At 40.4% G+C, this 25,612-nt stretch overlaps 4 protein-coding genes, 1 long non-coding RNA gene and 1 other non-coding gene across 6 annotated transcripts in view; 4 read left to right on the forward strand and 2 right to left on the reverse strand.

Moving 5' to 3' along the window:
* Positions 1–1,922: 1,922 nt before the first annotated feature.
* LOC106107488 (glucose dehydrogenase [FAD, quinone]-like) lies at positions 1,923–4,709 on the forward strand. Its single transcript, XM_013288361.1, has 4 exons — positions 1,923–2,180; positions 2,366–2,521; positions 2,766–2,899; positions 2,966–4,709. The coding sequence occupies exons 2-4, from the start codon at positions 2,395–2,397 to the stop codon at positions 4,478–4,480; spliced, it is 1,776 nt and encodes a 591-aa protein (XP_013143815.1). The 5' UTR covers positions 1,923–2,180; positions 2,366–2,394; the 3' UTR covers positions 4,481–4,709.
* Positions 4,710–6,970: 2,261 nt separating this feature from the next.
* LOC106106916 (glucose dehydrogenase [FAD, quinone]-like) lies at positions 6,971–9,045 on the reverse strand. Its single transcript, XM_013287574.1, has 2 exons — positions 8,628–9,045; positions 6,971–8,503 (listed from the first exon to the last, which is right to left on the reverse strand). Exons 1-2 carry the CDS (start codon positions 8,994–8,996, stop codon positions 6,971–6,973), a joined length of 1,902 nt encoding a protein of 633 aa, XP_013143028.1. The 5' UTR covers positions 8,997–9,045.
* Positions 9,046–12,611: 3,566 nt separating this feature from the next.
* Positions 12,612–13,528, forward strand: LOC106107052. Its single transcript, XR_001225837.1, has 3 exons — positions 12,612–12,868; positions 13,074–13,268; positions 13,511–13,528. It is a non-coding gene; the product is annotated as an uncharacterized LOC106107052 (long non-coding RNA).
* LOC106106917 (glucose dehydrogenase [FAD, quinone]-like) lies at positions 13,529–15,967 on the forward strand (the record flags this gene model as incomplete). The annotated part of the gene is made up of 2 exons (XM_013287576.1): positions 13,529–13,636; positions 13,886–15,967. Coding segments are annotated over 2 exons (2,100 nt in total), but the record flags the coding sequence as incomplete, so codon positions are not given.
* A 6,084-nt stretch (positions 15,968–22,051) lies between these two features.
* LOC106106918 (leucine-rich repeats and immunoglobulin-like domains protein 1) overlaps positions 22,052–25,612 on the reverse strand; it is a 46,227-nt gene continuing 42,666 nt past the window's right edge. The window contains exon 2 of the mRNA XM_013287577.1: positions 22,052–22,205. Within this exon, the coding sequence (XP_013143031.1) occupies positions 22,052–22,205 (154 nt within the window). The remainder of the gene's footprint in view (positions 22,206–25,612) is intronic.
* Trnai-aau lies at positions 25,458–25,531 on the forward strand. The gene has a single exon. It is a non-coding gene; the product is annotated as a tRNA-Ile (tRNA).

Genomic DNA, 25,612 nt, shown 5'->3' on the forward strand with positions numbered 1-25,612 from the left:
AAAAAACTTGGACTCACTTTTGTCTCTGTTTTTTTTTTTTTTAGAATTAACTGTCGAAGATTTTTTTTGCAGATATATATAAATAAAATTAAAAAAAGTAAATAAAGTAATATGCCCTATGATACTCTGGGGAAGCAGATGAATCGATTGATACTTCACACTTTAAAATCCCTTCAGTCGTTTAGGCTCCAGGCAATAGAATTACAAGAACATACAAACCCACATGTATAACAAAAAGGGTTAGGCGTGAAAAAAATCATTGCCCCCTTACTTAGTCGTGTAATTGAAACCTTGTAAATAGATTGTAAAGCTTATGTAGCAGTAAATAGCGCTGGAGACTGCCGAGTTGGGCGAAGGGTATGAGAGTTACAGGCTCTCACTATCCGAGCTGGCAGGGAGCCAACACCATACTGTTAGCCTTTCTCTACTTTCAACACCTGTGCGATCGAGTTTGCTCAGTCAAACTCTATGTGTAACTTTTTTAAAGAATATTTGCATTTCGTCTTTCTAAAATGAGTTTTAGCTTCTACTTAAAATTCCCGTTAAATTGCTATCCTGTTCTGAATGAAATACATTAAACATTTAGTTCGATACTTCACCAAGCCCTCGGCCGCGTAGCTATCTAATTATTTTGCGACATTCTATGAAATACAGGAAAAAGCTCAATGTGTGCCTGCTCTATATTATGAGTTACAGAAACTTAAAAAGATGTAAAATATGAGTAAAGAAACGGAGATGAAAATCTCAGTCCCCTGATTACAACACCTTTTCTTAAATTGCCTTTAGTTTATTTGTGCTTAGACTTCACAAAAGAAATAGATAGTGGACACAACTTAGCGAGTCTAGAAATATAAATAATTAATGTCTAATAACTACACGTCTTATAAAAGATATCAAGTTATAAGGACATTTATTTTTACGTTTTTACCTTTATCTCCCACAATAATTACTTTGGCTTCTAATGTTTTTGACCGACTACCCAAAAGAAGGAGTTACTCAATTCGCTTGTATGTTTTTTTATGTGCGTTACGGCATAACTCCGCCGCTAGTGGACCGATTTTGATAATTATTTTTTTATCCGAAAGGTAATGCTTGCAGGTGGGTCCCATTTTTTTGTTTGATTTTTGGAGTTAAAGTCTACGACGTAATTAAATAGTTTGTAGTGTGTCAGTCAATGTAGATTCATTACTTATACGTTACTTTACCTTCAATTGTCAATTGTGATGGTAAAAATATAGAAAGCCTTACGAAATATCACTGCATACCTTGGCTGACACCGACATCTTCATAAGTAATAATAATTGTACAATATAGACATAAAAGTTACAATAAGGGAGGTTTATTATTTTCAATCAGTTATTTCGTTACTTTTTAGTGTATTGTTTTTTTTGAGAATATTTTGTTTTTAATGTATTTTGTTTGAAAGTTCTTTCATTTATTAAACTAAGTAAGTACTAGGATGAAAATGGCTGCGAAGACTTTGGGTAAAATCGAATTATTTATATTTAATGTTTTTAAACTTGGGTATAACTTAAATTGTTCATTTTACTGTAATGTCGCAGTGGCGCGGGGGGGGGGGAGGGCGGGCGTGGGCGACCCTTCTCCTGTCACAGGTGAGTAGGGCCGATGTCGACCTTCGTCAAGGAGCCGGAATTAAACGGTATTATACGGCTTATACGTTACACCGGAAGTGAAACAACCGACACACTTATGCGTACTTTCACATAAACAATACTAATTCTATATATTATAACTACTAAAGAAAATCGAAAAAGTTGCAAACATTTTTTGAATAATAAAAGTTAAGTAACCAACGTGGCTTTTTATTTTTTGCTATTCCAAGCGAAACGATCGTTGGATAGCTCATCGAGTTATCTTGTAGTCATTAATTCTTTTATTGTTTAGTCCTTGGCCACAACTGGTTAGTGTTTACGTATATAAAACATCCGAGCGAATACGGGCCTTGTTCGAAATTAAAAGTAGAGTGAGCAACGAGCTGCCAGTATTTGGGGTCACGTACCAAGTGTTATGCAGTTTTAATAACAAAGGTTGGGCTGAGATACACGGCCGCTCCGCGCTGCCTCACCGCCGTACCGCCTCTGTCTCGCCAAGCATTCATAGAATTTACAAAGCTGGTAGTGCAGTTTTTTGCGACGATTACAAGGTCGACTGCACTAAAGGTATTTATAAAAGCTTTTTTAATAAATGTGAGGTCAAAAGTTTAACATTGACCATTTAAATGCCAATTTATAATTGATTATTGCTTTTTTTACATTAATATTGTGCAATAAATAAGTGATTAATAATAATACTTACCGTTTTGTTGTCTTATTATCATTATTTAAGAGTGTGCTTTGTGAGTTAGAATTTGTTAGTGATTCATCAAGCAGAGCGATGGCAGTGCTGGTGTCGCGACAGCTGCTGCGGCTGCTGGTGGCGCTGCACGTGCTGCAGGCGGCCTGCGCTGCGCAGCCGGCTGGCCCTGCTCTACCGCACTACGGGCGGACCGCAAACCTCAGTGGTCAGTAACCTTTGCTTCGGATAAAGTAGCAATAAGTCAAGAGACGTTTAAATAGTTTAGTATCCTCATCATCTCCCCGGCCTTATCCCACTCTCGTGGAGTCGGCGCACAATGTTTTGTTAACCTTAATGTTTTAGCTTTATTTTTATAGTTGGCCGACTACTTGTTGGCTTCATATGTACTAAAAAGATTCTTCTAAATATTATTTAAGGATATTTAGTAATAACCATTTAAAACTCACCAGGCGGAGAAGGTTTTGATTTCATCATAGTCGGCGGCGGCACCGCCGGCTGCGTGCTGGCTAACAGGCTCACGGAACACGAGCGAACCAGTGTTCTGCTCGTCGAAGCCGGGGGGGACCCGCCCTACGAGTCGATGGTCAGTTGCATCTACTATCGATGAGGGTAACGCGCATAAAGAGATTTTAAGTACCGTTTTATGTAGTTTCCAGCCTTGTTTCCTGCGATGTCGGGAAGCCGAGTCGATAAAAATTATACGTCAGAAAACGATGAGAGGACGCAGCAGTGCCACAGGAACCGCGTCTCCAATCTGACGAGCGGGCACATGCTGGGCGGCAGCAGCGGCCTCAACTACATGCTGTACGTACGCGGCGCGCCGCCGGACTATGCGCGCTGGGCGGCCGCCGCGCGAGACCCAGCATGGTCCTGGCCTGGCGTGCTATCCTACTTCATTAAGAGTGAGAGACTTGAGGACCCCGACTTGCTAAATTCCCCTTACAAAATATATCACGGAACGGACGGGTACATGGGCGTCACGAGAGAAAACCGGAGTGAAATAAATAAATTTTTGGAGGCTTTCTATGAGATGGGGCACGAGGTTTTACTGGATGTGAACGGAGATCGCCATGTAGGATTCACTAGCCCGTTGTTTAACATCGCCGACGGCGTGCGCCAGAGTGCGGCGTACTCATTCTTGGCTCCCATCGTTCAACGCAAAAATCTATTTATTCTCAAAAATACATTAGTTACCGAAGTCATACTCGACAAGGACAATAATGCTAAGGGTGTTAAAGTTAAAACCCAGCGAGGAACATTTTTATCTTTTGTAGCGAGAAAGGAAGTCATTTTGTCGGCCGGGGCTTTTAGAAGTCCTCAGTTGCTGATGCTGGCGGGGATCGGGCCCAGAGATCATCTTGAGGAGCTCGGAATTCCGATTAGAAGTAATATACCGGTTGGATTAAACTACCAGGACCACGTGGCTACTTTTATGTCGTTCAAAATGGGGGAATCTGTTACGCCCTCCGCGCCCCCTGATAAGCATTTATTTCCGTTACCCGCGTTCGTCGGCTATGTGGCTCTCGACAAGCACCACAAGCAGCCTGACTACCAAGTGGTTAATTTTGTCGTCCCCCACGATTCCGACTTTCCATTTAACTTGTGCGCGGTCGGCTACTGGTTCGATTATGACATTTGCAACAATCTTCGTAACGGCGGCATGGGTAAGAATACGCTTTTCTCGACGTTAAACATTCTGCACCCGAGGTCGCGGGGGAGAGTAAGGCTCCGCAGTAGGGACCCCGAGGACCCTCCCGCCGTCCACACGGGGATGTTTTCGGACGAACGTGACTTAGACGATCTAGCTAAGTATTTGGAGGATCATGCGCGTATCGTAAATACTACGTATTTCAAAAGTGTCGGTTCTGAGATAATAGACTTGAAGTTGGAGATGTGCCGCGGGCTGCGGCCATGGAGCGGGCCGTATTGGCGGTGCTACACGCGCTGCGTCATGAACACGATGTACCACTACGCAGGCACGTGCGCGCTGGGCGGTGTGGTGGACGCGCGGCTGCGAGTGCGCGGCGTGCGCCGGCTGCGCGTGGCTGACGCTAGCGTCATGCCCACACTCCCCGGCGGCAACACGCACGCTCCCGTCCTCATGATTGCCGAAAAGGCTGCTGATTTTATAAAAGAAGACCATCGTTTATTTTGTAATCAATAAATAATATAAGTTTGTCAGTTGGAGATTTCTTACGACCACAATTTAAAAAGGAATTCTCTGGGCTACCTGTTTTCTTAGTAATAAGTTCTGGTTTTAAAACCCAACTGGGACCATATCGGCTTAGAAAAACGGCCTATCCACTGCGGCTGTACAAGGCCGACATTTTTACGATATAAATGGTAATAATTAATTTTAAATAAGAAATAAAACAAAATTGGCGAAATGTTAACAGATAATATAACATAACTCAAGATGCACAAAGACTAGGTCGTATTCAGCATTGTGATCTTGTTGTACACCTACTCGTTCTGCAAACATTGTCCTCGCAATATTTACAAAACTATAACAAATGATGCCGCAGTAATGTTTGATATTATATAAGGTAAGAAGACAAGTGGACGGAGTAAAAACTTTTATCAGTTTATCAGGAGACCGAAGTTCCCGGTCGTTCAGTTCAAAGGAATCTTCGGTATCGAGTACGATCTTTATGTGGAGACTAAACTCCAGTTATTTATAACTTCTAAACTGTTTCCGCTGAAACAATATTTTTCTCTCTTGCTATTGTCGCCCGGCGCAATAATAACTCGCAAACAAAGCAGACAAATAGAAGTTTGCACAAAAAGATAAGTAAATACATAACTTTACCGTTTGGCAACTTTGGTGCTACAGTCGCCGTCTCCATTGTCTTGCTCGTCTGATCACTTTTTAGACCGCTCTTTTAAACACGATATTTAACTAACGAGTAGTCAAAACTCCCTCAAGTTTTTTTTTAAAATAATGCTATTTAAGTATGTGATGGTATCAAGGTTTTGAATGTCTGAATTTGCAGACGTAATCATGTTTGAAATATCTGAGAAGTTAACATTTGTGTGGACTTTCAATTAAATCGTAAATTCGAAAGCTACAATGGAATTTATAAATATAATAACTATAACATAGAATTCGGAAAGGAAATTGGCTTCAGAAATGTATTCTAAGTATTTTGCTCGCTGTATCGGTTTACATAAATTTCAAACAATTTGAATAACATTGCCGCTGACAAAATAATATTAATCGAAAATAATATCTTCACTATGTTTATTCATTGTTCAAAATGAGGTTTTCAAAGCGTAAGCCGTTCGACTTCAAGCCTTTAGTTAATTCTTTCGACCATTCTTTTTTCGTCACAAATGAAAGCTGAAGCAATGTGTTAAACTACTAATTGATGAATAACAAAGATGTAGGTATTTACTATAACATTCTGTTTGCATAAATCTTGTTTCACGTTTTAATTATGATTAATTGAACCTTCAGTAAAAAATGGGAATGGCGAATCTGTTACTTACGATTCAAGTACTTTTAGGTTTGGGCTCATCATTTTAAATTATTTCAACACTTGTTTTGGACTGCAGCGCGTTAAAAATATTTTTTAAGTAGCCATGTCTTCAAGAGTACCCTTTATCTATGAAAAATTTCATTGTGTTCCCTTGACCTGTTTACGAAATACCTTCTAACAAACATCCATCAGTCCATCTAAAGTTTAGAATTTATAATAAAACTTTAAATAAAATAGTAATGTCGTAGGGTTGATATAACTTAACATTGTGCATTCTTTTTTCTTTACTTTGATACAAATAAATTTATTTTAATACTGCAACAATAAATAAGAACCTTACGCCAAGTTTCTCACTTGTTAAGAAACTGTTCTCGGATAGAAAATGAAATACGTTTATGAAGCGGTGTCGACTTTTAGTATCTTTCTATTTTATAAAATATGTTTCATCATAATAATAAAAATAAAACACTTTTTCTATTCTAAAAGAATTTACATGATTGCATCTTTTTTTACAAAAGCTTCGTTTTAACATTATTTCGAGTAAAACAATTGTTAAAGGTTCGTTCTCATTACCGACTTCAAAAAGAGAAGAGGAGCTTCTAAATTCCTCTGGATGTTTTTTTTTACCTTATTTTGCTAATAATGTGAGAAGTTGCCCATCAGGTGTTTGTGTGTTGTGACACACGCAAGCAGTACATTAGCGAATAATTCGCAAACAATTATTTTGCATTTTAGGAAAGGCCGCGGGAGCGCGCTTCACACATAAATCACTGTCAAACAAAGTTTAAACTTTAATTTCGTGTTAGGTGAAGTGAGGTGCGGGGGCAGAGGCTGGGGCAGGCAGCTGCTCCACTCGTCCTTATCAATTACATTATGAATTAAGGTACTAATTGAAGGTTACTCGATTTTTATTCAGTTTTATGATATGTTTTCTAAATTAAATAAATATTGCGACTAAATAAAATTTGTCTAACTGGGTCGGTTACGGCCAAACCTCGTACAAAATTTTATAAATACAATTGAAAGCTATAGATGAACTTATAATCAATACGACAATATAACAACTTATAAAATTTGCATTATTCTTAGGCTACTTTATATTAAAAATAGATTATGTACAAAGAATGTTACCAAAGTATTACACTGAGTCGCAGCGGAGCCCTAACTTAAACAATCTACACATTAATAAAGGGATGGTTGGGTCTGAAGTTCAGGGAGAGATCTCTCTTGATCAAATCAGCGGCTTTCTCCGCGAGCATGACTACTGCGGCCAGGATGTTGCCGCCCACGAGGCCAGGCAGCACGCTGGCATCTACCACTCGCAGCCGGCGCACGCCGCGTACGCGCAGCCGCGAGTCCACCACGAGGCCCATGGCGCACGTGCCGGAGTAGTCGTGCAGAGGCGACGCCAGGCATCCGATGTAACAGCGCCAGAACTCGCGGCTCCACAGCTTGTACCCGATGCAGCGGTTGCCGCTTAGGTCTACTAGTTGAGCGCGGATTTTTCGGAAGTACGTGGTATTCATTACGGATGTGAAATCTTTGACGTAGCTTATCAGATCTTCTATGTCGCTCTCGTCGGAAAATAACCCGCTGTATATGAGCGGCGGGTCCCGCGGTGACGTGCTGCGCAATAACACGCGCCCGCGCGACTTGGGGTGGAGGAGACTGATCAAACTCATAATCGTCTTCCTGCCTTTTACTCCGGCTTTAAGTATTTGACAGATGTCACTTTTGAATCCAAAATTGAGGGAGCAAAATTTTTGCGGCATCGGCGAGTCGCTCGGCACGGCGAAGTTGATGCTCTGGTAGTCGGGGTGCAACTGGGCACGGTTCAGCGCCACGTACCCGGTGAAGGTGGGCAGTGGGAAGTTGTGGGGGTCGCCGTGCAGAGAGCCCGCCGCTGACCGCTCTCCCCGGATCGACACCAACACGAACGGATGGTCCTGCAGGTTGTAGCCGACGGGTAGGTTGCTACGCACATTAATGTTCAGTAAGCGCAGGTGCTCCTCGGGGCCTATTCCCGACAGCATGAGCAGCTGCGGCGTGTTGAAAGCGCCGGCGGCGACGATCACCTCTCTGCTCGCCTTCAGCACGTACGTCTCGTTACGCTCAGTAAGCGCCTCGACTCCGATGGCGTGGTTGTTGTTGTCGAAAATGATCTTGGTGGCCATCGTGTTCTTCATGACGTGCAGATTGGTTCTATTCCGAATGGGCGTGAGGTAAGAGAATGCAGTGGTCTGGCGCGCGCCGCCGGCGATCGTGTACATCTGCGGCGTGTAGCCCATGCTCTCGTTGCCGTTCACGTCGAAAGTCTCCAGCTTGCCGTTTTCCCTGAACGAATCTAAATATTTATGTAGTTCGTTACTGGTTTCTCTTGTCACACCTAAATAACCGTTGATGCCGTGGCTATCTCTGTAAGGCGAATTATAAATAATCGGATCCTCCAGTCTCTCGCTCTTGAGGAAGTATGGCACGGTGTTGTACCAGTTCCAGGCGGAGTCGTTCACGACCGTGGCCCACATGTCGTAGTCGAGCGGGCTGCCGCGGGAGTAGAACATGTAGTTGATGCTGCTGCTTCCGCCGAGCACCTTGCCGCCGGGGTGATGCAGCACGCGGCCCTTGTGGCATTGCGAATACTGCGTCGTCTCCGATGTGTAGTTCCAGTCGAGGCGGGAGCGCGACGTCAGGTGCAGCAGGCCTGCGAGCTGAAGATCAGCGTTACAATAAGATTTCATTATTAAAAATACACATTAAACTGTAAGGCACATACATTAAATTTAAGGGTGATTTGAAGAGGGATAAATGTCTTGGTGCACTACAGAAACTAACCAGCACTTCAAGTGAGGGGTCGTCACCAGCCTCCAGCAGCAGCACGTTGAGCGTGCGGTCCTCGCTGAGCCGGTTGGCCAGCACGCTGCCCGCCGTTCCCCCGCCAACTATCACGTAGTCATACGTGCTGTAATCTGCAACAGACACAACTATCATATTTGACTGTATCTCAACTCTAGCCGCACAGCAGTGTGTTGTGTTGTTGCTGCACTCACCGTAGACAACGGCTTGCTGTGGGAACAGGTAGGAGAAGAGCTTGAGGGACGCCAGCAGCTGCAACGCTATCTGTATGCGCCGGATGGTGGGCACCGCCAGCCCGTCCATTGTGACCCGCGCCTGTGGCAATGTGGAACGATAAGATAAACACATCCCATATTTTCAAACAATTAATAAAAAGCAAAAAAAATAAGTACTTACAAAGAATTAAAATATGATATGTTTTTCAATTCAAGCTTCGTTGTTTTATCACTTCAAACTATCACAGATTGTACCAGAGGTCTGGCAGTGGTGTGTCAGTGGTTGCTAGAACCAGAATGAAGGACTGGGCACTTCCTACAGTCTACAATGATAACACTGCAGCCACAGGTCGTCCAAATGAAACAATCACAGATAGTTACAATAATATTTATAAATAATTTGGTCATAATTGAGTCATTGTAACAGCAAGGGTGAGTTGTGTGTTGCATGCCGCACTGCGCAGCGCCGTTCTGTGATGTAGGCGCACCGCGTATGTCTCTAACATTACGTCAACTTAGCGTTTGATTTGCTTCGTCAAACAACATAACTATGCTAACAAACTCTCACAAATGATTTAATTGACTGAATTATGAGACTCTGTTACGTTGGTATAATATTAATTCCAATTCAATGATAGAATCATAGTTATAACTTATGAATTAAAAAAAAACACTGTTTTCTCAAATTAACAATAACCTGCAGAACTATTACAAATAATGAGAGTAAATACATTTTCTATTACTACTACAGCCGTACTTAATGGAATTTGATTTCGCTTATTATTGTCATCGCTAAATTCTCTACACTATAATCAATACAAGAATTACTTTCTTAATTTTTTAATAAGAAAGTAATAATTTTAGTTAAGTTCGATACATTTTACTTAAACCGAATATCGATAGTTCATAATTGTTCCCTATGCGTGTTTCTTTCGTCACTACGATACCTGGCTATTAAGTACGGTATTTGCCTTCATACAAATTAAATTCGATACTTCATATGCGTCATTTATCAAACTAATCTATCTTATTTAGACAAACTATAGATGAAGTTATGTGCTCTATAAATCCTTGGTTCTCAATATTAGTTCATACAGTGTACTGAGGTCCACTTGTCAACACTTCAACACAGAGGTACCTTATGTCGGTGTAAGTGTACGTCGCAGATTCAAGATTCCTTGAGAACGTAATGTGTAATATGCCAGTGAGACCGGCTCGGCGGCCGAGCAGTCGAGCGGCAGACAAATGTCGTAAAACTGACTTTGTTTTGTTATGAAATCTCCATGAACAAGGAAAAAACATCGCAAAGCGAAATAAAAGCGTAATTATTCGTCCCTTAGCTTCCATATCTTAATTAGCGCTCTTTACGATAGCCCCCCCTCCTCCGCGGTCCCTCGTCTTCTCGCGCCCGCTAATGCTCCACACAATAATAATGTTATGACTCCTCGTTTCGAAGCGAACCCAACGACCAAGTAATGGAACTTGAAAAATTATTTTTATGTTAATTACGTAGATTAGCTACGTAATTAACCAGCAGAGTTTGAATCACGGGTTAACTCTGAATGGCTTCATCTGCCGCGCAATTACGTCATTTAATTTAATAACATTATACATATGTAACAACTGTTATCAAAGTGACGTAATTTTTTAATTAATTTTAGTCTTCTTTACACAACTTTTTGAACTAACATTACAAATAAAAAATAAATGATAACTAGATAAATATACGAATTTGAATGTGTCGTTTTGTGTTGCATATTAAATTCGCATGTTGTAAAGTTTTTTTCGGGAAGCGAAAAGAGAAGTAAAAAGGTAAATTATTACGATCTTAATGTGCTCCGTGAAACATAAAGCACCAAGGAAGGAGAATTGGAACAAAATATTGTAACTAATCTTGTTGGAAGTTTGTTGGCAGAGCGATTATATCGGAATTAAAGTTAAATCGAAAGCCCGCCGCCTGACGGTGATGTATTGCCAAACTGCCGTACGCAAGGTGACATCGAACTTTTGAACAAAGGACTTTACCAGCTTTAAAAAAATATTGTTCCTACACGTAACACGTAGCTAATAATAGTAAAATGACTTGAATATCTTCAGTCATAAACCGCTGTTAAATGTAGTTAGTTAATGTTTAATTGCACATAAGATGAAGGAAGAAGGAATGTCGAGTGGCCATGCTTAGATAATATGAGGAGACAAGATAAATAAGTGTAGAACCGGTCCAAGAAGTTTTCATTTAGAATAAGGTATAGAGGCATTAGTCTAGAATGTCTTGAGCAGTGCCGCTGAGGGCATGCGGCTGCCAAATAGCAGATGTCGGTGGGCGGCGCGGTGGCTGGCCGCCAAGACGCCAAGCCGCCAAGCCGCCAGCCGCCAGCCGCCGTCGGTGCCTGTATCGCAGTGCCGTTAAACATCTTACGTAATTTTCATACCTTGAGATAAAACAAATGGCATAAGGAATTAACTGCAAGCTGGCGGAAAGTTAGTTGAATAAAGAAAGTTGTTACATTTTCTATAATACATAAACCTTTTCTGACTTCTTAATCACATCCTACTACCATTTTATTGGTATTAATTTACGTGATCCGAACCTCCATTCCTGTGAGCTTAAAAACGATGAGCTTCCTTTTAACTTTTAGTTTTTAACATGAATGTGTGAATCTCTTTAATAAATTCTATTTAATAATAAGCGAGGTGACGCACCGGTGCCACGATACCAGAAAACACCTGAAAGAAATGAGAGAATAGCAGCGAGCTCGCTGCGACTACATTTGCAAGAAATGTGCAATTTTCTCGAACAAATTCAACCGCACAGGTGTTGTGGCGTTGCATTAGGCTTGGCACGCAGCCAAACTGTGTCATGCAAATTTTATATAAGTTTGTGGGAGGCTGCGGCCTACAAGTAACCACGCTGCCACAGCGGCTCGCGACCCGCCAACATATTCTGGGTCTGGCCAGATTGCACTCATTCTTATTCAGTGTTGCCGTCACGGAATCCTGCAGTTGTACGGTTAGGCACAGTAAGAAATAAAACCATCTTGTTGTACCTAAGAACAAAAATTAGAATTGTTTGCCCATCCCGGCCAACTCCGGCCAACAGCACTCCGCAACATTCCACCACTCGATCACAACATAAGATTGGATTACGTCGTGCGCGCGTTAAAAGCTTTTTCTCGTTTTTCTGTTTTTCATATTGCATTCCGCGCGTGGCGTTGAAAGAAACGGCCTCTTTTGTAGGTATTTGTATGAATAGACAAAAATAAACATTACTATATGAAATCGGTGTCCGTTACAAGTAACGGTTTATTATCTATATGTGTTCTATTTGGAGTACATGGCATTAGGTCTATGTACTTTCGTACTTAAATAAAATGATTTACTTATGCGAAAATTCCTTGCGTCATAATTATATTAGTTATTCTCTTAGTTTTGTTCGGGACATTCGTTGACACAACAAATAACCAGAAAATTAGCTGCATAATATTAAATTGACTTCGAACAATGCACATACCTACTTCATAGACACACGTACCCGCTGAAACAGTGCACATGTTTTGTCATGTTGATGTCATCAATGACATCATTATACTTATATCAAGAGATTGAAATAGGACTTTCACTTTGATCCTATTTTTTATCAGGTTTTATTTAAAGCTCGTGCAATATTGGAGCCGGATAAGGCCCAGTATATTGTGTCCACGTAATGAAATAGTTGCCTTTGACCGAGTTCGGCGACCGGCGCTCGGCGACCGGCGCTCGGCGATATATCTCTCGTAATATCATATAACGAGTTTTTATATGCAATATCAGATTGTTGATGCTTTTCAGGAAACTCAACTTTGCAACGTAAGGTTGTATTAAAGTGTTATAAAATATCTAATAAATCGATGACCGTATGCGTGCAGATTGGTGGCGAGCGCGGCCAACGCTCACCGCTTTGATGTGAACGTCGCTGTTCCCGCGCTGTGTGCTCGAGCGGAAACGGTGTGCTGAATTCCGAAACCGGTATGATAGCTTAAAGTAATTATATGCATATGAAAGTAATTATTATTGTATCAAAAACATAAAATTCGTAATTTTCAGTTATCTATGTGTTTAAGTTACTAAGGTAAAAAATATAACAGGAATTCTTTTTTAATGAAGAACAATTTACTATAAGTAGGTACTGGGTCGTTTTACTTTTATAAACTAGTATTGGCTTGTTGAAAAGAGTACCTTACTTGCTGAGAGAGGGAATATACACAAGTGCACAGCAGTAGCGGCAGCAGAGGCAGCGAAAGGAGGGAAATCAGGATGGACGTGGAGGCAGCGATAGCGTCTACAGTAAACGTGCAGGAGGCGTTCCGCACCCTCACATTACTGCAGCTCACATATCATTTATTTCCTAAGCCGGCCGAGCTGTCAGGTGAGCATATTAACTGTCTATTGTTGGAACACATAAGTACCACAACCGCACTCTGTTTTAAATTTGGGAATCACAAGAGCCAAGGTAGATAATTTGTAAATTAAAAACTTGTTAGTGTTTCTGACTCGACCCTACGATTTACGTTTAATCAAACAAATTAATTTATTTTCCAGCTTCTTATAGTTTATTTACTGTTGATGAAGTCACCGTTTGACTATTACGTTGGACTATTTGTGTGACAGACGGCGACTGCTTCGATTGTGGGAGGCGGAGGCGCGGGCTGCGTGCTGGCCAACCGGCTGTCGGAGCAGCCCGGCGTGTCCGTGCTGCTTCTTGAGGCGGGCGGCGACCCACCCATTGAGTCGCAGGTATATTTAACTAACGAAGTAAATAAGTAAAGTTTATGTAAATAAATGAATGGATTGCGTGATTGGTAACATATTTGAGAAGGGATTGACAACTGAGATAACGAGAGATATGTACGTTACGTAGATCAATCTGTATAATAAGAACGGGGAAATCATTAAAGTACATATATAATAAAAAAGTGTATGTTTAATTTGATACAGGTATTTTCAGCATCAGTAAATGTTATTTAGAATATGACAAATTTTTAGTGGCCTGCTCTACAAACCTATACACTACGTGGTTACCTAGACTGGAACTACACAACGACGCCAGACCCGGTGTCGCAGCGCTGCCACAAGCAACACTCCGGCAACATCGTGGCGGGCCGCGTGCTGGGCGGCGGCACCGCTATTAGCTCACTGTACTACGTGCGCGGCAACCCCCACGACTACGACACCTGGGCCGAGCTGCTCGCCGACCGCAACTGGAGCTGGGACGCCGTTTACCCTTACTTTAAAAAAGCCGAAAATTTAAAAGACTGTGAAGTATTGAGCTCTTCCTGTGCTAAATATTACAGCACCGGAGGATACCTGGACCTCACCAGGGACCCCGATCCCAAAACGAGTAGATACTTAACCGCTGTTAAGGAATTAAACTATTCGACTCCACTGGACATAAATGGATGCTCTTTTTCGGGGTTCGTTCAGCAAATGTTTATGATTGCCGACGGTGTGCGTCAGAGCACCGCCTACGCATACCTCAGACCCGTCAAAGATAGAGAGAATCTTTACGTCGTTAGGCATGCCACGGTTTATCAAATCTTGTTCGACAATTCGAACAGAGCCATCGGGGTGAAACTAACGAAGGACAATAAAAACATATCAGTCAGAGCTAGAAAAGAGGTGATCTTATCGGCGGGCACATTCAACAGCCCTCAGCTACTTATGCTGTCGGGCATCGGGCCCAAGGAGCACCTGCAGGAGCTAGGCATTCGTGTCCGCAAAGATCTTCCTGTCGGCTTTAACTACCAAAACCATGTATCCGTTTTTGTCCCTTTTAAAATGGATTACTCTCGGGCTCCGCTGGAGCCAACCGATCCCCGTCGAAGTCCACTGTTCACTTCGTTTGTCGGTAGCGTGCCTGCGAATGGGTCCGCGGATCGTATAGAGTACGAAAGTGTCAATTATATAGTGCAGCACGACTCACCGGATCTGTTACAGTTTTGTGGTTTCTATCATGGTTACAAAAATAGACTTTGTCAAATTTTATTTGACGAATGCAAAGGGAGAGACGTGATGCTGTCGTGTGCGGTGATGCTATACCCCTTTTCTCGTGGCCGAGTGACGCTGCGCAGCGCGAATATTGCCGACCCACCTCTCATCGACGCGGGCATACTGCGCGACGAACGAGACTTGGAGCGCTACGTGGATTACATTGAAGAAACTCTCAGATTGGTAAACACTACTCTCTTTAGAAGCATGAATGCGGAAGTCGTTGACCTAAAACTGGAAATGTGCGAGGGACTCGAGTTGTGGAGTAAACCGTACATTCGTTGCTTTGTTCGCTGCATTGTAGCCACGCTGCACCATTACGTAGGCACTTGTGCTATGGGATCTGTGGTGGACAGCGAGCTTCGCGTGCGCGGCTTGAGTGGGCTACGCGTCGTGGACGGCAGCGTGATACCGCGCGAGGTCGGCGGGCCCACCACCGCGGCAGTCGTCATGCTCGCTGAGAAAGCTGCCGACATCATTAAATATGGTGGTCACATAAACGTAAACAATTACTGTGAATCCAAAAACTCACAATATCCCCGACACGAAACACCACAAGAATTGGAGCATGAAAACTCTCAATATCCCCAACATGTAACTACAAAAGAGGTCGAGCATGAAAATTCTCTTTATCCCCAACATTTAACTCCAGAAGACATTGGACATGAAAACTCTCAATATCCCCAACCTGTAACTCCAAAAGAGGTCGAGCATGAAAACTCTCATTATCCCCAACATTTAACTCCAGAGGACATTGGACATGAAAACTCTCAATATCCCCAACATTTCACTCCAGAAGACATTGGACATGAAAACTCTCAGTATCCCCAACCTGTAACTCCAAAAGAGGTCGAGCATGAAAACTCTCATTATCCCCAACATTTAACTCCAGAGGACATTGGACATGAAAACTCTCAATATCCCCAACCTGTAACTCCAAAAGAGGTCGAGCATGAAAACTCTCATGAGATACCTTACCTTTATTCTTAATACCAGAAATCTTCAATTTATTATTAGAAATTATGAATTGAGTTAAAATTACGTTGCTTTTTATTTTTGATATCAATAGGTCGATAAATGTATATTTTTTATTTATTACTTATTTATTTATTTATTTATTCATTAAATACATGAAATAATATACTCGTATTTCATTTTATCAAACACTCACAAGAAAACATGTTGAATAAACAAAAAAAAACGTATATCATCATCATCAACTTAAATTCGTTTTGATAAAAGCAGTATCTCACATACTAGTAGTTTCCAGAACTGCAACCTGAAACTTTGATAAGGCAATTAGCAATTAGGCAACCTGGCATTTGGTATTACAAGTAATTTAGTTTCAACTAGTATAGTAATATAATGTATTAACTGTGGTTCCAACAAGTTCCTAGGAGTTGAGAACTCAGTCGACAATAGTAATTGGAGAAGTAGTGAGCGAGCGGCGAGCGGCGAGATACTACGAGTACTCACCTGCTATAACAAATATTTAAATAATAATTACTTACCGCTTACTTCATTCTGTAATACATTTTAATTAGTATGGTAATTTTGTGCTGTAAGTTTATTTTGATAATTTCTTCTAAATAGGTATTTTTAACTAAATAAATTTCTGTAAACTCTAATAAAGATAGATAAGTGAAAAAATAATTAACTACTTATCTACTATGAAGCGTAGTCATTGTGCCTTTTATTATACTTTCTGAACATACCCCTGAAATTAGTAACTGTTTCGAAGTAAGCGAATGCAAGGAAGATGCGCATTTGTTACATATGACTAATGAATCTCCGACAGTCCCGTGAGACGGCGGGCGGCCGAGACTCTCGGGGACTCCGCCAGACAGGCGTGCTCGTGTAAAGTTTTCGGCAGCGAGTTGTTAGAAACTTTCGTAATGCATACGCTCTACAATATTCAACTTTGAAAGCGCACAAACAAAACTTCCCGCAACGCAACGGCAAAAACATTTTTATTAGTTTTTAATTTAAAGTTGAACGTATTTGATATTAGTTTGTTCCGAGATACAGACCTGCAATATTAAGACTGAGGGCTTGCTGAAGTAGGTGTAAGCACATAATTGCTATACCAATATGTAGGTAAGAAGTTGGCAAACGCCACAGGATCCAGACAAGATAAATACAATGCTTCAAAGTACGAGTAATTAGCGGAGAGCGCTGGCCTGTTAGTGTGGGCGCGGCGTTGGTGTGGTGTGGGCTCGGTGTGGGCGCGATGTGGGCGCGGTGTGGGCACGGTGTAGGCGAACTAAAACAATCATTTGTAAGAGGCCAACCTGCAGCTTCACTTAATTACACAACTTACTTACCGCTGGGATTTGCCGTTACTTACTAAGTTATGTTTCAATAACTTACGCTCCACTCCAAAGAGATTTCATACATATCATAAAGTGTTACTAATAACTTATTAGCTAATTTGTTATTCCAGATTATGTTCTATGTCAATGTCTGTGTTTGTAAGACATATTACAAAACAAACACTAATCTATCTAAAAAATCTTTGATTATCAATTATGATCGAATGTGCGACCAATTGGCGAGCAGTAGTGAAACACGATTGTATGCAACAAGCGACCGGAGTTCAGTGTTGCGTTGCATATACAGATTAACATAAATGACTAGCGTCCCCAGTCGCGACTAAACCGGCTTCCGGTTGCAGTTGAAGAGTTAATTATTTATTTCCCTGTGTGCAGACTGCAGACCGCAGACTGCAGGTGTCGAGGTGAGAGCACAGTTGAAACTTGTCTTTGTATATTTATTTATTTATAAAGTACACCAACAGATAAGTTATAGAACAATTACATAAGAAATAAAATATAAGACACAAGAATGATAACAAATCCAATTATAGGTATACAACATTGTTAGAGAAAAAAAACATTACGGTTAGGTTACAGAAAATGTGGAACAAACAAGATAAGATAAAAAAAAGAAATTAGCTAAAACCAAGTCCTATGTCTGTGCCTCTGAATGTGAGCATATGTGTTTTTTAAAATTATGTATGTAGGTGCAAAATATATCTGTGTTATGCTTTTCGGTCTGCAATTCGTTGTACGTACGACATATCCGGGGAATGGGTGAGTTCAGGCCTAAGTTAGATTTATACAATTGTATGAAAAATAATTTGGTTATTGGGTGCCTGGGAGGTCTCGGAGGTACACCATGCGATATTCGATTAACTAATTTACTGCAGCTCATGTGACCCCTAACAATCTTGAACAAGAACATCAGATCGTTTGTGCGGCGTCTGTTACGATTTTTTTTCAGCGATTCCATTTTGAAAAACTTTAGCCTTTGCTCGTATGGACAGCGGTGGCTAATGCTCTGAGATATAAATGCTACATATTTAGTGAAACATCTCTGTACTCTCTTGATTCTTTGGGAATCGACTGAGTAGAAAGGATTCCAAACAGTATACAGAAAAAGTTTGTTTTTAAATAATAAGTGAACAGAAAGGGTTTAAAATATAAATTAATTTTGGTAATGAATAGTACTTCTGCATTTATTTTCTTTTATCTTGGGTTAAGTAGTATGAATTGATCTCATACGGAGAAGGTAGTAAGTTCGAAATAAATAGAGAAATCCGGTTAGCTTTGATTTGAATGTTCGCCAAGAAGCAATATAGAATACCTTTGGTCAATATTGGTGTTGGCCAAGCAAACCTGTGCAGCGCCTGCAGCACTCCTATAGCAGAATACTAATATAACCGTTTTCTATTTTACTTCACGAATGTAATATACCGATTTTACCATCAATGTGTTGTGTACGCGATAAACCATTTCTGTTCTGAATTAAAGAACTTTTGTTGTAGATTCTGTAACGGTAACAAAAACAGCAATAATTCACATCGGAATTGTCATTTGGAACTTGGCTGAAGAAATAAACAAATGTCATAAAGCTACGCACTGGGAATCTATGTTTCTTTTATTTCCTAGCAGTTGTTGATGCTGTATTTGTTTTTAAATTGTAACTATTTATGTAAATGCTTCTTTTTTGTGTCTGTGATTCTCATGACGTTATCATATTTATTTGGAGCAGAACAAAAACTGCCGGTTTTTAAATAGCTTTGGTAGTGGGTAATGTGTATGTCTCGTGGGAAGCGACACCTGGCGGCGGCGGCGCGCATCGCACGACACCCCCTCATTACACAAAAACAATATGTTTAATATTGTACTTACCTCGAGGATTCTAGAGGTATTTTTCATAGCGCATGAATATTTATTGTGTAACTAATGTTCATCTGCTATTGTGCTTCAACCCTGGACTGGAATACAGTAAACTGGGCATAAAGTTATTGCACAAACGACACTGAAAGGACATCGGCAACAGTTTGAATACAACAGCTCGGATACTAATTATCCCTAAGATATTAATAAAGCCTGTATTTAATCATTTTCTGTTAAATAAACTAGAATAATAGATATGAATAAACAACGCGGTAAGCAACGAAATTAGGAAAAGAAAATGTTTCACTTCGCATTAAATCCAATGAATTGAATATAGCAGAGATAAGCAAAGTAAATAAACAGCGCGGCTTTATCCGGGGGCTTTGGTATGCTTAGGAGCGTGAGAAGTCAAATCCCGAGCTTTTGTAGGCGAAAGGATACGCCGAGTAGTCTGGCGCCCCGCCAGCGCCCACTGGCGCCCACCGGCGCTCACCGCCGCTCGATCGCTGCCCGGGATAAAATCCTTAGCTGCGTTTTTAATGAAATCTTGAAAAATAAGTCTATTATTTTATATAAATAATCTTTTTTTCTTGCTGTTGGACTCTTGATAATAAAAAGAAATTAACTGTTGGGCGTTACACGGCGACCGAGGCCGAGTGTAACTCACCTTTCCAGTACCTGTCCCGTGCGCGCCTTGTACCTGCCGCTGTGACGAAGGAAAGCGCATGTCATGAGCAAGCCTTAAACTTAATATATAATATTGTGATTTGAATAGAATCAAACCTTCATGTCGATATGAGCCGCGTGTCAGAAACACTGACGCACGCCTGAACGTAACTCCTGACATTATTTATTTATCGTGCAGTTATAAATAGTTATTTTTAAATAAATGACTTCAGAAGCTAGAATTAAAATGTGCGAAGTGTATTGAGTCGCAAATGTACAATTTGAAGACAACATTAATCTTATAAAAGGTTTCCTTGGATCTTCATTTAACTTTTAGTCTGAAGTTAAATTAATTAAATGTACATTTCGCTCAATGTAAGCATCCAAGAAGTTAACTTTTGTTAAGTCAATTAAAAGGGAAATTGAATGTTAGTATTACAACTAACTTTATTTTGACTTTCGAAGTAATCATTGTTATGAATTCCTTCGACCTGAGCTGATCAAAAACTACCAGCTGAGATTTTAACGTTCTAATACTGCAACGAACTTTAAACACTTCGTTTCGCAAGCACCACTTACAATCTGACATGCATCAAAACGTAATGGAATTTGGCGGGGGCGTGGGCGGGGGTGGGGGCGAGGGCAAGTCGCTTACCACGCATTTGTTTTATCCAGTCTACGTGAACACGTGAGAGGGTGCATCGAGGGAGACAATTAGCATATCTTGCTCAATTATTCACTGTTAATGAACTTTAGTCACTGAATTAAACGATGAGGTTTTCTTTAGCAGTGTTTTAAACATTAATTACTAATTGTTTTTGTTACTAAAATAGTTTTTTAGCTGATTGTTAGTTATGAAATTAAACATCGCCCAATTAGATGTTAAAAATTATGTTAAAAAAATAAGTGCGATGATTGAGGAGTTATGTTCACTCGACAGTTATTATGACTAAAGAATATTTTATTATAGAGACACTTCGACTTAAGCACAATTCTTTGACGCAGCTGAAGCAGTTTATAACTTTTACGGTCTTTATACTGCTGCGCCGCACACACCGACACCGACACCGACACCGACAACGACAACGACACTGAAAGCGCAGTTTAAAGTTTTACGAGGTGCTGCGAGTTGCCGCCGACATCGGCTCCCCTCCGCGGTGCAACTTTAATTTGCCTTAATTAATTTCATCCAAACTTTGCTGAAACACGTTGCTTCTTAAAACTCTGGCGAGTTTTCCAAAATGTCATAATTAGTATCACTTCAAATACAAGTAAGTGCAGCCTACAATTTTTGAATCGCAATTTTTTCTAGCTAAGTCAAGCACTCTTACTGTTTTTCTTTGAGAATTAATGACAGAATTGCAAACAGTCTTAGATAGTAGGTTGCAATGGTTTGATGGTGAGGATTCCTACAACTGAAGTGAAGAGGTAGAAGTTGTAAATTTTGGAGCACAACAATCATGTAACACATCGCTACTGTTTTACGAGCAGTCACCAGTGTGCTAGATGATGAATATTGATGCGCCTTGTATTGTACTCGTATATAGCTCGCTGACAACTGCGATACGACACGACACGACACGACTGCGAACGATCCCGGTTGTGTCGCACGATGCCTATATTTAGTCCGCGTAATGGATTAGATATATTTTAATCCGGGATCTCCATTTTCCTGATTGCGCTACATTTTCGGTAAACGTGCTCTGATTACGAATGGATTTATTTATTTTATGTTTAGGTGTATGATTATTTATCTTTTTTTTACCTCTAATTATAAAACTTTTACGTAAATCCCCTTTCATTTAAATGAGACAAAACAGCCTAATGATATATGTTAAAATATCTAACGAACAGAAATTCCAGTTATTATCGATGTGTGCCAGGAATCAGGAAAGCGCGACACCAGGCAGGAGTTACGTATGGCTCCTATGAAACTGTAATTTCCTGCCCTCCTGCCGGCGACACATATTCCTTTCCACACATTTCATGTCACTTCACAATATTACGATCACGACAGTACGGGGCTAGATGACAAACTAAAATAAAGGTTCCGTATTTTTCTTCAAGTATGTTTCTGTTGCCATTAAAAAATTAGTCATAGTCAATTTTTTTCTTCGCAAGATATTTTCATATACAAACACGAAAACATTCTGTATTCTGTGCTCCTGATAATCGTATTTTTTCCAAGTCCCATTTTCATTTTTGAAGACGTTGTAAGCATAAACATGAAATGTTTTTCGCAATGTTTATACTGGCCATTACTGATATGTGTAGGGCTGCACACGCGGGGGCAGGAGTCAGGAGGCAAAGGCAGCAGTCAGGCTAAAGCTGGTTGCGAGCATTGGTCCCTCAGGGCGCATAAGGAAGCTCCACTCGTAATGAGAAGACTTTTTGTGGCGGGCCTCCTTACGGGCTCGTTACCCTTCCCGAGCAGCGTCACGCCCTCACACTCGCCCTCGCGTACTCCGTGTCTGAGTGTCGTAAACATTTCATATTTATTAACCTTTCGAGACCTCTTGTTGTTTCAACTTCTGATTTATTCATGCAGGTAACTTTTTAAAATCTTAAACTTTTTAAAGGACCAAATTAAATAGGTAACTAAGACTATGACTAAGATTCATATTGCTTAACTACGAAAATGAAAACATCAAATGTTTTTTAACAATATGGTAGTATTCTAGTGTGATGGAACAGCGCGGGCGAGGAGCGAGCGGCGCGTTGCGGCGGACACCAATGTGTCTGTGTCGGTGTGGCGGCGCGGCGCCGCACTGCAGCGTCACGCAGATAAATTGATTGTACAATATGTCACTCCTGTCGCGAACTGTTGCTCGCAGGGTAATTCATTTTATAATTAAATCCAATATAATGTGTCATGGGTACACTGTTATGTGATCAATCATAAAATATTAAATTGATTTTCACAAACACTTTGTGCTACTTGTAGCGTTATCTTACTTCAAAATTAAAACGGAAAAAATGACATGAAATGTACTTCTGAACGGGTTTGATGAACTGCAGATTCAACAATGACATTCAAATCTTAGATATAGTTAATATTTGCAAATATGCCCAAGCCATGGAGTCAATTCTTACGTTTTATGAAATATACGATTACATACATACAAGAGGTGGGGGGGACATCTGCAGCCCGCAAACAAACAGCTCGTAGCGAGACCATCCCACACTAGTTCCAAAATAAATTACTGTGTTTGCGCACTGAATCTAATAGTTAAGATATCTGAGATAGAGACCGTAAACCTCAATCGGATAACTGGTCTTATAGAATTAAAACAAGAGTAAGAAGTACGGATGACCTATAAATAAGCAAGCTTGAGTTAATCTGAGATTAATATTAACTTACATATATAAATATAACTAGTACTATGGTAACAAATGGATCAGCAAACTTTGAATTGGGTGTATTACTTATGGCTTCTATCAATCAATTAGCGTCTGACATCAGATCGGATACAAATTGTCAGCTAGTACAGCTGCAAACTGCACCGCGACAGCAGAACCTGTATGTACTTAATGAACTGAACAATGAAATTCTTGTGAAATGTGAATACACTAGATGGCTACTACAAGCGGAAAGGGCCGCCCTGAGATTGATCGTTGTGAAAATTATGACATGCTCCACATTGGCCGAGGACTATAAGAAGACACTGGAACAGACCTACGTCATTAATGAGAAACTTATTTAATAATTTCAAATTGTTTTTTCTTTTATGTATATTCGTCAGGCGTAAAGTAGCTGTGATCCGATACGGTCGCATTTCTTAGTAAGAATTCTTAGCAAAACACGCAGCGAGACAGAGCCCCTCCCCTCGCATACCAGCCCGCACAGCCCCCGCATTCCGCGCACAGCGACCTGACACCATGATGTACGTGAAGCTAGTTTACATAGCGGCTGTTTAAAGTTGAACATGAATTTATTTACTCTACCTACACTTAAGACCACCAGTAGTATTACATATTACATACACAGAGATTATGATTATATACTTAGTATTACCTACATAGGTAGATGAAAAAAAAGAGGAAATAGTTTACTTAAGTATCTGAAACCTAGCTTAATTTGTACGTTTGTTTTCTTTCAGTGTGGAAATACAATATTCCGGAACATGTCAGAGTATTAAAATGTACGGTATTATATAACATGTAAATAAACGTAAAATAGAAGACAATACATCCACACTAACGAATACTAGATAAATGACTCTGTGAATAGTGTGCAAAACTTGGCGTAGACGGATCAGTGCAGCGCTGTTTATCGTGAAACTCGTAGCATCTCGTAGCGTCGCAGCGGATATTTCTCCGCCAAAATACGCCCATATTGCCATTCGCACAAGATTTCACATGAAACCCTGATTGAGATCGTCAGTAACGTAGATTATTTTTATTATAATGTACAAACATCTGTGTATGTTTATAACAAGAATTTATAAAAACGTCTCTCGTGTTACGTAGCGGGATGCTTGTTGCCGATGACATCTGCTATCTCTGCAAAGCTCGTAGCGTTTTATGTTCTATTGCCATTGCGATGATGTTCTTCCTCATAACACACAAGATGGCGGCGACCATTCAAGTTTATTTGCACAGACACAAAGATCTACATAATGTACTTGTTTGTACTTCATGGAATACAAACATTTTCAATGAATTTTAATGAAGTAGAAAATCCCCGAAACAGTCGCGACGGGATCGTTATTACTATAAAGGGCTTACTTGTATAATGAAATATGTGGTTTCAGTTTAAAATGTATATTTCGATCGGTCAATATTTTTAAACATTGGCACATTTCTTGACAGATCACATGTTTTTGAATACAGTTCTCAAATTAATTAAGGAAATATAACTATAGCAATAACTATCTACCTATCCTACAAAAAAGTCTCAAGACTTTTGTTTTAAATGTTTCATTTGATTTTGTAACAACACGTTATGCAATATGTTAGCACAGTAGTAGCGTTCAAGTCAGTAAGTTTTAGTTTAGTGTAGTGTTGGTATTTAATTAACGTTACAGAAGGGATAAATGATTTTAGTTTCAGTCCTCTCTACAGGTAGGGCTCGGTGGGGTGGGACGGAGGGGGGCGGGGGTGTGTGACCGCTGGCTACAGGCGCATCAACCCGGTGAGAAGTTAATTAATTTGCCAGCTGTGGGATCCTCACCGGAGCGCGGTAACATGTAGACGCAGTAAAAGAAATAACAAAATCTTCATTATGTTTTCGGTAAATAAAAAAAAAGGTTTGAAACATTGTCTATTCGCTGTGTACATAACAATTTGAATATGCAATTCTCCGTAAGTCATTAGAGTAACACGATCGCAGGCGTGGTCGCGTGGTCGCGTCGTGCCTGCGGGAACACAGATATTTCCTGGTAGTGACGTCATCAGCGGTCGAGCGCGACACGCACACATGGACACACGGCATGAAATATTGTTATAATCTTTTCGGTAGGTACCGACATATAATGAAGATTGACGGAATTATCTTTGTCTTCTTTCCACCGTTAGCTTCCTTACTTACACAATACATCCCGAGGACAGGCCCAAGTGGCGTAAGCTTCAATCCAGCTTGAGAGTTCTTATAACTGTAATGTGGAAAATGTAATCATTGGAGTTTTCTAATTTTCACAACGTTATGTACACTTACCCGAATTTTGTTTCTTTTTCTATAATATTCCTAAAACAAAAGAATAAAAAAATGCTATGTTAACAAGGGCCCATTAGCTCAGTTGGTTAGAGCGTCGTGCTAATAACGCGAAGGTCGCGGGTTCGATCCCCTCATGGGCCATCAATTTTGTATTAATTTTATAATTTAGTTAATTATTTAAGTTTGCCCTAGATTTTCTTTTGTTACTATTTTATATCAGAC

Source organism: Papilio polytes, unplaced genomic scaffold, assembly GCF_000836215.1.
Source record: "Papilio polytes unplaced genomic scaffold, Ppol_1.0 DF822067.1, whole genome shotgun sequence".
Lineage (NCBI taxonomy): Eukaryota > Metazoa > Arthropoda > Insecta > Lepidoptera > Papilionidae > Papilio > Papilio polytes.

What these genes read in the sequence shown, in the direction of transcription:
- LOC106107488 (XM_013288361.1), top strand. Translation starts at nt 2,395, where the DNA reads ATGGCAGTGCTGGTGTCGCGACAGCTGCTGCGGCTGCTGGTGGCGCTG. An exon ending in GCGGACCGCAAACCTCAGTG is followed by an intron (nt 2,522 to 2,765) that starts GTCAGTAACCTT and finishes AAAACTCACCAG; the next exon opens with GCGGAGAAGGTTTTGATTTC. An exon ending in ACCCGCCCTACGAGTCGATG is followed by an intron (nt 2,900 to 2,965) that starts GTCAGTTGCATC and finishes CGTTTTATGTAG; the next exon opens with TTTCCAGCCTTGTTTCCTGC.
- LOC106106916 (XM_013287574.1), bottom strand. Translation starts at nt 8,996, where the DNA reads ATGTGTTTATCTTATCGTTCCACATTGCCACAGGCGCGGGTCACAATG. An exon ending in ACCCCTCACTTGAAGTGCTG is followed by an intron (nt 8,504 to 8,627) that starts GTTAGTTTCTGT and finishes GCTGATCTTCAG; the next exon opens with CTCGCAGGCCTGCTGCACCT.